The 12,514-nt window shown below is 48.0% G+C and overlaps 1 protein-coding gene across 1 annotated transcript in view; it reads right to left on the bottom strand.

Annotated features, from left to right (window-relative positions):
* ABCA13 (ATP binding cassette subfamily A member 13) overlaps positions 1-12,514 on the bottom strand; it is a 349,570-nt gene that overhangs the window by 130,060 nt on the left and 206,996 nt on the right. The window contains 2 exon segments of the mRNA XM_032592494.1: positions 7,061-7,164; positions 7,511-7,782. Coding sequence (XP_032448385.1) covers positions 7,061-7,164; positions 7,511-7,782 — 376 coding nt within the window.

Here is a 12,514-nt window from a genome sequence, read left to right as displayed (position 1 = left end):
TCCAGTCACCCACTCATCCTTCAAACACTGTGACACACAGTACTCTGGGGGCTTGGAAAAGCCTTTGCAGAAAAGGGACAGATCCAAAGACTGTATTTTCTTTGATCCAAAGAGACTCCAGTACCTGGCACCGTGCCTGGGTGGGAGTTTCGCGCTGGACCCACCAGGGTTCGGGCAAATCTCCACGGCTCAGTTTCTACATGAAAATAATGGCTGCAGGAAAGCCTATTTGCAAAATGTCCAGGAGGACTGAGTAAGAAAATGCACAGAGGACGCCTCTCATCGTGTCTGGTTGATGGTGTCGGGCTCCGAGAAGAAGTGATTTGCACACCTTACATGGCAGGGACAGATGTGCCCTCTGGGCACAGTCTCTGTAACTCATTTCTCTGGCACGACCAGGCTCCCAATGCTTAAAATATCTGTATTTTATATTTTATGTTGCCTTCATCCATCTATCAGAGGAGCAAGAGGTGAGTTATTTGAGAGCGAGCCCCTTAGAAGACTTTCTGAAGATACACGGCAGGCAAGCGTGGAGGGAAGGGGTGCCTGCGGGCAGGGGCGGCCAGAGGCAGGAATCGGAACAAAAACCTAATTCCTGAAAGCACCAACAAGAAAGGGAAAGGTTTTGGTAAGTGATTATTTCAGAAATTCCCTTTCTCGAGTGTGGATCACGCTCCCGTCCCTGAAAAGTGAGTGAGCGCTTTACCCAGAAGATGGTTTCACACCGTCTCCAAAATCCTGATCCAGCCCTTTAGTAAAGTTATATCTGCTAAGTAATATAAATTTCACTGACAGAGAGGCTTCCTGTGGAGCTTTGTGGGAGGATTCGCAGAACACAATAAAACTGGGAAATTCAGGAAATGTCATACCAAATTTGTGGTCATGCGTCCTGATCTCACGTTTTGTTTTAAGTAATGAAATACTTAGATATTTTAATGACGTTTTTTCCAGTTCCATAATTTGTAATTTGGATGATAAGTAACACTGCCTTTTTATATCATATTTTACAAAGGTAATAGAAAACATAATGTTTCTTTCCTCGGGGTTCTTTTTAAAATTTAACATACCACTCCTTTTCACATAACAGTAGTTTTTCGGTTTTTTTGCACATTTTATTTCTAACATATTTGCATGGATTTTCATAATGTCCCCCAAATTCAGAACATGAAATTACCATTTTTTTCAAAACAGATGCATCACCGTCACAAAGAGGATGTATGCGGGCAATACCTTTGAATGTAAATTATCCTAAGTTCTCAAGGATGACAAAATGTTTATGAGAACATAATCATATTTTCTTTGAATTTGCCCTTACATAAAAAAGTCATTAGCTAATGCACCTTAAAATACAAGAATGCTCAGAAATGAAGCCTTTAGGTAAAATGCTAATAATGAAAAGAGAAAATAATGTGTGTGCCCAGTTAAAATAAAATTTGTATATACACGGTAAAAGAGAGACAAATTACGATATATGCAGAATATTACTACATAGAAATGACACAAGCAATAACATAAATGGATCGAAGCGGCAAAATACGGAGAAAAAACAGACTCCTGTGCACACACGATGACCCCATTTACATGAAGTCCAACAACAAGCACAATTACTGTAAGGTGAGGGCATCACCTTTTGGGGAAGGGGTCTGACTTGGAGAGGGCAGTGGGCCCAGCAAGGTGCTGGGAATGCTCTATCTGGACCCGGGTGGTGGTGACACCATATAAAAACTCATCTAATCGTGTGATCAAGAAATATGCCATTTGTGATAAAAATACAAGCAGTTGATGTTACTAAAGCAAACTTAAGACACTATCCTTCAAAACTACATCATTCATGAGGGAAGGAAACAACAACCGTGTTGTAAGAGAGAAAATTTAAATGGCTAATAAACCCGAAGGGGAATTTAATTTAGCATATGGTACTAGTCGTTTGGCACGGAGAGGTCTACAATGGCCCCCCAATCACCCCTACTTCACAGAAGGTTCCAATTCCCCGAGTGTGGGTAAGACCTTGAACACATGGCTGTCACCCCCCACCCTTGGATTACGCGTACAGAAAAAGTGAAGAGCTTTGGAAGATCTGGTCACTGATCAGTCGCCTTTCAGTGAATCAAAACAAGAGATTCTTGTGCTCACTTTGAAGCAGAAACATGTCCTGTTGGGAGGGGACCATGTGGCTAAGATTCCAGATGACTCCTAGGAGCTGAGAGCACACCCAACCGACAGCCAGCCAAGCCCCAGGTGGACGTTGGTCCTAAACCCACACAGAGCTGAATTCTGCCAACAAGCTCAATGGGCTTCTAAGACAGCCCTGTTAAGAGTTGGTGGTCTTGTGATACTGTGCTTTATAATGAGGAGACCCTGGGGGGCTCAGCTGCTTACGCGTCCGACTTCGGCTCAGATCACGATCTCACAGTTCGTGGGTTCGAGTCCTCCGTCGGGCTCTGTGGTGACAGCTCGGAGCCTGCTTGGGATTCTGTGTGTGTCTCTCTCTCTGTCCCTCCCATGTTCACACACATACACACACACACACACACACACACACACACACACACATTCTTTCTCTCTCTCTCTCAAAATTAAATGAACATTAAAAATTTTTTTAAATAAATAAGATGTGATTTATACTAAGAAATGTGTATCTGCTCTTTGTCCCTTTCTTGCAGACCTCTGGATTTTCCTAAGTGGTGACAGCAACAAGGGTGTCTGTAGTTATGTCAATGACCTTAATGAGGTGACTTTTGGAACTCACTCTAACTAAGAGCCTGGGGAATCCACCACATAACTACAGGGTTGGACCTTCCAACCTCCCCTTGACCCCTCACTGGCCAGCGGCCAATGATTTAATCAGTCATGCCGGTGTAATGAAGCCGCCATAAAACCCCGAAAGGATGGGGTTCAGAGAGCCCCCACGTGGGTGAGCACTTGGCATTCGGGGAGAGTGGCGCCTGGAGAGGCCTGGGAACTCTGCAGCCCCTCCCACGTGCCCTGACTTTTACATCTGGCAAATTCTAACACATGCTTCATGGTGGGTGAACCTTAAAGCCATTCTGCTAAATGACATAAGCCAATCGCCAGAAAGCAAACAGTGTAGGCTTCATCTTACGTGAGGTCTCGAGAACAGTGAGCTTCATACAGATGAAAAGGGGAAAGCTGTCTGCCAGGGGCGGGGAAGGGGGGGAACCAGGGCTTATTGCCTACGGTTTTGGTTGGAGAAGGCGAGAGAGCTCTGGAGACGGCGGTCACGGCTGCAAAATAACGTAAAAGTACTAGATGCCACAGAACAGTACCCGTAAAAATGGTAAAGCTTGTATGAAGCCTATTCTACCCCAGGGAATGAAAGAATGAATGAATGAATGAATATTACATTTCACCACATTCATCAATCATTTGGTGTTCTCCTCTGCTAATAAACTTTTTAGGTGAAAAAAATAAAAATAAAAAGTAAGAATTAAGACTGTGTCTCAGAGACTGACTCAACCAAACCAGAGGGCTCTGAGGGAGCTTCGTGGTGCCGTTCCCTCTGCCCCCCACCATCTCTGCAGAACCAAAAATAGAGAAGAAATTATCTCACAAAAAGATCTGGATTGGGTCTGATGAGGAATACTACTGGAATCCAAGGAAGTTCCACAAAGTTCCTGAGAAAGTAGCTCGTCAGATACGATGTCAGCACGGACGAAAGGTTCAGGAAGAGACAAAAAGTATGATTTATGCAACTAAAGAGGCTAACACGCGTGACACAAAAGCTGACAGAAGCCGTGGGAGGAAGAGACAATCGGGCAACGAGCTGGAAAGAACAACACTCCAATTTCACTACTGGATAGAATGAGCTACCAGAACATCAAGGAGGATATCGCACACTTGAACAGCTGTGTAGACAAGGCAGACAGAAGGGCATCTATGGAACATACCACCGTCACGACAGATACATACTCCTCTCAGGGGCACAAGGAGCACTCGGAGGGTGGACCGTATTCCAGCCCATAAACGAGCCTTAGTAAGTTAAAAAGGTGTAAAATCATACAAAACATTTTCCTCTGGTCAGAGTAGAACGATATGGGACTGTAGTAACAAAAATAAATCTGGGAAACTCACAAATATGTGGAAATTTGAAAACATAATCTTGGAGCCACCTGGCTGGCTCAGTTGAAGAAAGAGCTTGCGACTCTTGATCGTGGGGTCATGAGTTCAAGCCCCACACTAGGCATAGCAATCACTTAAATATTTTTAAAATAATAGTAGACGCGCCTGGGGGGCTCAGGTAGTTAAGTGTCCGACTTTGGCTCAGGTCATGATCTCACAACTTGTGGGTTCGAGCCCTGCGTCGGACTCTGTGCTGACAGCTCGGAGCCCGGAGCCTGCTTCAGATTCTGTGTCTCCCTCTCTCTCTCTGTCCCTCCCCCACTAGCGCCCTGTCTCTATCTCTCTCTGTCAAAAATAAACAAACAAAAAAAATTTTTAAAGCATAATCTTAAATAACCAGTGTGCCAAAGAAGAAATCAAAGGAAAGGTTTGTAAATACTGGTAGATAAATAAAAGTGAAGACACAAGATCTGCAGATTGGGGGGCCCACGGAAGCAGCATGCAAAGGGGCATTCACAGCTGTAAATGTGAGTGTAAAAGAAGAAAGATCTCAAATCAGGAGAAAAAGAGCAAACCACATCTAATGCAAGTCAAAGGAAGGAAATAATAAAAATCAGAGCTGAAATTCATGAAATGGAAATGGAGAATGAACAGAGCATCACTGAAAATAATAGCTGTTTCTGTGAGATTAACAAAATTGACAACATGTTAGCTAAATTAACCCCCCCCCCAAAAAAGAGGAAGTGTAAATTTTTAGATTCAGAAATGCAAGATTCTGGTTACTACCAAGCCCACCTAAATAAAAGGGATCATAGATGGATGTTATGGACAGCTATTCGCCAATAAATCAGGTAACTCACATGAAACAGACGTGTGCCGAGGAAGACACAAAACATCGAAACTGACTCAGGAAGAGATAAATAATATGAATAGATGTATAACAAGTAAAGAAACCAAAATATTAGTTTCTTTAAAAACTACCTGCAAAGAAAATTCAGACCCAGATGGCCTCACTGGTGAATTCGACCAGACATGTATTAAAGAATGAATTCTTCACAAATACTTCCAAAAAAATACAAGAGGAGGAAGTACTTCCCAACTCATACCATGAGGTGAGTAATAAATACCACAATGGCAACACCAGACAAAGACATCAAGAGAAAAACAAAACAGAACTGCAGACCATTATAGACTCAAAAGCCCCAACAAATACTAACAAATCAAACCCAGCAATCTATTAAAAGAATTATATATCATGAAACCAAGTGGAATTTATCTGAGTTGGTCAATGAAATGCTGCTTTAACACCTAAAACTCAATTTGTGTAATATATCACATCAATAAATAAAGGGCAAAAAATACACATGATCATCTCAGTAGATGCAGAAAAAGCATTTGGCAATATCCCCCCACCCGTTCATGATGAAAACCTCTCATCAAACCAGAAATAGAAATTTCCACGACTGCATAAAAGGCATCCATGAAAACCCCAGGGTTAACATCCCACTTCTCACAATTCCACAATAAAAGACTTACAACTCCAGAAATAAAATTAGCCCAATTTTTTAAATGGGCAAAAGATCTGAACAGACATTTCTCCAAAACGATGTGCAAACACCAATAAGCTGACAAAGAGAGACTCCACGTCGTCGCCGTCAGGAGAATACAAATCAAAACCACCACGAGCGAGCGCCCCCGCCAGCCCCCTGAGTTGTCTGGGGTCCACACCACGGGCAGTCACAAGTGGCCAGTGGGCAAGTGGGAGAAACTGGATCCCCCTGTCCTGCTTGGGGGAACGTCAACAGCGTGCCTTTAGGTAACAGCGTGACGGTCAGTCCGTCATACAGCTAAACGTGCAATCCAGCAATTCCACTCCCAGGCATGTGCCCAGGAGAAAATACATGCCTGTAAAAACCTTGCACACAAATGTTCGTGACGGTGTATTCTTAAGAGCCAAACACCGGAAGCAATCCAAATGACCAATAGCTAATGGACAAAATGTGGTGTATCCATACAGAGGAAGGGCATCCGACCATCAAAGAAAATGAAGCATTGACACCCGTTGCCACGTGGATGACCCTTGTTGGGAACATGATGCTAAGTGAAAAAGCCAGTCAAGGGGCTCCTGGGGGGGGGGGGGGGGGCCAGTCGCTTAAGCGTCCAATTCTTGATTTCAGCTCTGGTCATGATGTCACAGTTCGTGAGTTCGAGCCTTGCATCAGGCTCTGCTCTGACAGTGCAGAGCCTGCTCGGGATTCTCTCTCTCTCTGTCTCTCTCTCTCTCTCCTTCTCTCTCTGCCCCTCCCCTGCTTGCTCTCTTACACTCTCTCTCTCAAAATAAATCAACTTAAAAAAAAGAAAAAGGCAGTCAAAAAAGGCAGTCACATATTACATGATAACATTTGTATGAAATGCCCAGAATAAGCACATGTACAGAAACAGATGGCAGGTAACAAGTTCCCAGGGCAACGGGAAGGAACAGCTAAGTCGAGGCACATTTTCTTTTCAGGATAAAGGAAATTGTCCCACAGCCGACAGTGGGGACGGATGCCCAACTCCGAATACACTAAGAACTGCTGAGCGGTACGCATTAAGTGGGCGAATGGTGTGGTATGTGAATTATATCTCAGAACAACTGCTTACGTCAGATACGCCCAACCCACTGAATCATTAGGGACAAGCAAATTAAAACCACTATGAGAAACCACTGCAAACCAATTACAATGCCTAAAACAGGTCATTAAAAATACGTATTTATTTTGAGAGAGAGAGAGCATGCAAGAGAGCAGGGGAGGAGCATAAAGAGAGAGAAAGAAAGAAAGAGAATCCCAAGCAGGCTCTGTGCTGTCAGTGCAGAGCCTGATGCCGGGCTCGAACTCACAAACTGTGACATCGTGACCTGAGCTGAAATCAAGAGTCAGATGCTTATGCGACTGAGCCCCCCATGCATCCCCGAAATACGTTTTTTGAGGCTGGTTACGCCAGATCTGCAGGAAGGGGGCAGCTGGCACTTTGTCCCCCTGTCCACCCACCAGCCCGCCCACCTCCAGGGCCCAGCTCAGCACTCGCAGTGTGCCATTGTTCCTAAATAGGCAGCGACAGCCACACCCTGGAAACCACACCTGGCGTCTGTCCCGGCCCCCATGCCCGCGCGAGCAGATGTCAGCACTTGGCACCCAGGTCCACACCGAGGTCCCGCAGGGACAGAAGCCCCGGGAAGGCAGAGCTCCTATCTGGATGTTCCTGGCACGCAGCCCGTGCGTCACAGGCACACAGAGAACGCAGGTTGAGTCGCGTTGTATGTGACGCAGAGGACACCGGATGACGGATGACGGTCCTCCTTACCCTGATTTTACACAAGAAGAAACCTCTTCTACGGTAAGTCCCGATCTGAAGGAGAGATAAAGCTGCTCGCCAAGCACGCGCTCACTTTATACCAGTCAGGACGAGACCTTCAGCCTTGCTCCCTGGGCCGTGACCTGTGTCCCCAGTTACCGCCCCGGCTGCCTTCAGTCCCTTCATGTCCCAGCTTTGCGCCGAGCGGCTCTGGGTGAAGGATGAAGACGTCATCCCCTCAGCAGAAATGCAGAGACGTGTCGGGTACTTACAGTGCTCTGGAGGCCCGTGGTCCCGCGGCTCAACGCCGGCTCCCAGAGCAGCGTCTGATTGCTTTTTGGAACCTTGCAGCAGCATCAGGAACACCTTTACGAAAATTAAAAAAGACCTTCTTATTATCTCCTACCCATTTTCACAACGCACTCCTGGCCTTTAGCCTCAGTCCCCCAGTGAGGTCATTATGACAACAAACACCACACACCGTTATCTCATGAGCTTTTCCCGTTACTGGCCTGGCGGTAAGGCCGCCCGGTTCTCCGCAAGCTGGTTGTAAGGCTGCTCTGGGGATACAAGGCGAGGGAAACCTGACCGTGGACCTCAGGGCATTTACGGGCATGGTGGGGTCAATCCAAGCAAAAAGCAGGCAGGGCAAAGGAGGCGCCCACGATACAGTGTCCAATGCAACGGGGAGTTGTGGCTGGCTACACCAGAGTCTTAGAAGTTCAGAGATGGGGGCGCTTGGGGGGGCTCAGTCGGTTAAGCATCTGACTCTTGATCTCGGCTCAGGTCAGAGTCTCACAGTTTGTGGGTTCAAGCCCCACATCAGGCTCTGAGCTGACAACACGAACCCTGCTTAGGATTCTCTCTCACCCTCGCTCTCTGCTCCTCCCCCATTTGTGCTGTCTCTCTCTCTCTCTCTCTCTCAAAATAAATAAATAAACTTAAAAAAAAAAGTTCAGAGACTGAACGGAGAAACTCGTGACACAGCTTACTTGGCATGGGTGAGACACACTGGTAAGAGCCCCCACTGGACATGGCGTTTCCACGGGAGTGCCACGTCCCCGGGAGCGGCGTGTTTAAGTAACGGCTTGAGGTCTCTATTCAGTTCATGCTGGAAGCAAAATCCAGTTTCAGTGAGTTCAGATCCAACGACTGGGTCCCAAACCAGCACGAGAGGTGAGAAGCCGCCTGAGCCCTAGAGGCACCTGGAGGTCTGGCAGGTTCCACGGAGAGGTGAGGGGGTGTCCCTAACATACATCGGCAGGTGCGTGGGACCGGCAGCTGGCTCGTGCATGAACGCCCTGTGCCACCACCACCGCAGGAAGGGCTGGGGCTCAGGGCTTGAGGACGACGCTCCCCACGACATGTCAGGCCAGCGGCATGGGACCCAGGGCCCGCCGTGTCGGCCGCATGGTGTCGGGAGCAGGGGTGGCACTGACGAGCAGCTGAAATTCGGTGGATGACGGCTTGCAGTCATTTGTGCGAACCGCACTTGGCGTTTCCGTAAACAGCGCAACCTCTGATTGCTTATTTAAGGGAGTGAGTACAAAGGTACTGACTATCTCTGGGTGTTTGGGGGACCCTCCAGCCTGCAGGGAAGGCGGGGAGAGGGCACCAGAGAAGAGAAGAAAGCAAGAAGCCTGCGGGAGGGCAGAGACGCATCATTTCTCTGCGTGTGGCTCATTAGTTTGACACAGAATCCCGCTGAGAGAATCCAAGTCCCGCCCTGGTGAAGGGCCACGAGGTTTCACTGGATCCTACGCGGGGACTCTGAATCGTAAGATGACCCCTTGCGGATTCCAGGAAGACCCCGAGGAAAAGAAGCAAACCTCACGACCCCTCAAGTATCACCTGCATCACCACCACCAGGAATAATAGTAACTAACAATTAGTAACAATGCTGTGCCAGTGTATCACTTCGGGAAACTGTTTGCTGCTCTTACTTTCCCCTCACGATAAACGATAAACGGTAACAATAAGACATGTAACAGAGGGGTTGCAAGCACTGAACGCATTGCTGCATGGCGGAAGGAAAATGCCCAACGGAAGCTCCCACGTCTGGTCCTAGGAGAGGCCAAGCAGGGGGAGGACGAGAAGTACCGTGTGGCACGTCCCTGAGGTGTCACTTCAATTCATTCTCAGCCCAACCCAGTGAGACCAGTACTGTTAGCCCCACTAATGAGGAACGCACCGAGGACTGACGAGTTAAGCCTTCACCCAGCGCATTCAGAAAGATACATATTCATCCAGGGCATTTATAGAGAACAAAATTAAAAACAGTAGAAATAGGGGCACCTGGGTGTCTTGGTCAGTTGAGTGTCCAACTCGTGATTTCGGTTCAGGTTGTGATCCCAGGGTCATGGGACCAAGCCCCACATTGGGTTCTGTGCTGACAGCCTGGAGCCTCCTTGGGATTCTCTCTCCCTCTCTCTCGGCCCCTCCCCTCCTCTATCTCTTTCTCTCAAAAATAAATAAATATTTTTATGGGGTGCCTGGGTGGCTCAGTCAGTGAAGCATCCAACTTTGGCTCAGGTCATGATCTCAGTTTTTGGGTTCAAACCCCCTGTCGGGCTGTGTGCTGACAGCTTGGAACCTGGAGCCTGCTTGGGATTCTGGGTCTCCCTCTTTCGCTGCCCCTCCCCTGTTCATGCTCTGTGTCTGTGTCTCAAAAATAAATAAACATTTAAATAAAATTTTAAAAAAGGAATAAAATAAATAGATATTTTTTAAAAAGGGAATTCTTTTTTAAATATTTCTTTAATGTGTATTTATTTTTGAGAGAGAAAGAGAGACAGAGCACGAGCAAGGGAAGGGGCAGAGAGGCAGAGAGAGAGGGAGACACAGAATCCGAAGCAGGATCCAGGCTCCGAGCCGTCAGCACAGAGCAGGACACGGAGCTCAAACCCAAGAATGGCGAGATCATGACCTGAGACGAAGTCGGATGTTTCACCGACTGAGCCACCCAGGCGCCCCTTAAAAAAGGAATTCTTAAAAAAAAAAAAAAAAAAAAAAAAAAAAAAAAAAAAAAAAAACAGTGGAAGCGGTACAAGTCAAGAATTATTCATTGAGAAGAAACTTTCCTCTGTATCTTATTCTAAATGGAATTTTCATTCAATGTTCAAAAGTAATTGTGAATTATATAAAGCATATCTTGATAACACCTTGGTAATAATCTCCATCTATCTTTTTATTTTTTTTTAATTTTTTTTCAACATTTTTATTTATTTTTGGGACAGAGAGAGACAGAGCATGAATTGGGGAGGGGCAGAGAGAGAGGGAGACACAGAATCGGAAACAGGCTCCAGGCTCTGAGCCATCAGCCCAGAGCCTGACGCGGGGCTCGAACTCACGGACCGCGAGATCGTGACCTGGCTGAAGTCAGACGCTTAACCGACTGCGCCACCCAGGCGCCCCTCCATCTATCTTTTTAAACTTCCCCTCCCTTCCCCTTTTCATAACAAGACAGTGTGTGTGTGTGTGTGTGTGTGTGTGCACTTGTGCACGTGTGTGTGCACAAGCATGCATGGGAGGAAAAGAGACAGTAAGGGCAGAGGTCTTGCTGTCCGTGCTCTCAGGGGTCACTGGGGAATGCTGTCGATTACAGCACAACACTAAGTACCGGGGACACGGAGGGGATTCTCCAGCCTCCCCTGCGGAAAGGGAAAGGCAAGGCGAAGACAGTAAGGATGCTATGAGCGCCACCTGGTGTCGGCGTGCCCTGACTGCAGCCACACCGCCCGGGGACACCTGGCAGCAGGAAAAACACCAAGGTAGCCCAGTGAGCGGAAAGGCCCAAATAAAGGTCAAATTTTGAACAGCAGTATGACGGTGATTGACGTTTTCAAAAGTCTGAGTTCCCGATGGCGGCTGCCATCCTGGTTATTCTGGGCTGCAAGTCCGGTGCCAAATGGAAGCCGTGAGCCCGTGGTCCTGCAGCCACCCTGGTCGAGGGTCTCAGGGAAACACGGCACCCGGGACGGAACGTGACCCAGGCGGGGAACCCCTGCCCCACGGATGTGGGCGACGGAAGTGCCACGTCGTGGTCTGCACCCTTGCTGTATTATCTGACGCACACAATCCCTAACACAACCTTCCATCAGTATTTGTAGCTGGAGGCCGAACTTGACACGTTTTCCTAAAGGAGTGGAACAGGGAAGCCTACGCCGGGACTCAGGCAGTCAAGGACGAGGACGCAGCACGCGACCACGAAGTCTCATTACATACAAGCCTGGGAGAGTCCGTTCCACACACGGAAACATCCCTTCATGAGACAGAGCACAAACCACGGGCCGCTTCGCGGGAAGGCGTCTGAGCGGAGACGAGGCGTCTCACATCCGGCGATGCTTCCCGAAGTCTAGGGAGAGTGCAGCCCCTGGGCGTCTGCGGAAGGCCGCCACGGGCACCTCTTCCCGCTCCGACGGCGTCTTCTCCATCCTCACAACGAGACCAGGCCACGGGCCACTGCATGCGAACCACACAGACGCACAGCGGCCTCTTCCAAAGGACAGGCCCGGAAAGTGGTCTTCTGTCTCACAAGTTCAGAATTTCACGGGAACGAGCTCGGGCTTCCCAAGGCAAAGGGAAATCAGACGAAGACAGGTCAAACTACTCTTACCAACCTTCACCTGAGGTCATCGCGTGACCGGAACAGGAGCGAAACAGATGAGGACATTCCGCTCAACAGCAAAAATACCAGCGGTGCAACGAAAACACGGGCGGACGGCCAACAGGCGCGTGAGGAGATGCTCTGCCTCACTCGGCACCAGGGAAATGCAAATCAAAACCACGATGCGGTGTCACCTCACACCTGTCGGCTAGAATCCAAATGACAAGGAGTGACAGGTGCTGGTGAGGATGTGGAAGAAGGGAATCCCTCGCGCACAGCCAGTGCGAATGCAAACGGGTGCGGCCACTGTGGACAGCAGCATGGAGGGTCCTCAAAAGGTTAAAGGTAGAACTAACTACCCTGTGACCCAGCAATCCCACCTCTGGGTAGTTTATCCTAAAGAAAAAGAAAACACTACGTTGAAAAGACACCTGCTTCTCGTGGTCACCGTAGCATCACGTACGGGAGCTGAGACACGGAAACAGCCGTAGA

Source organism: Lynx canadensis, chromosome A2, assembly GCF_007474595.2.
Source record: "Lynx canadensis isolate LIC74 chromosome A2, mLynCan4.pri.v2, whole genome shotgun sequence".
In the NCBI taxonomy this organism is placed as follows: domain Eukaryota; kingdom Metazoa; phylum Chordata; class Mammalia; order Carnivora; family Felidae; genus Lynx; species Lynx canadensis.
This window is presented reverse-complemented; position numbering and strand designations above follow the sequence as displayed.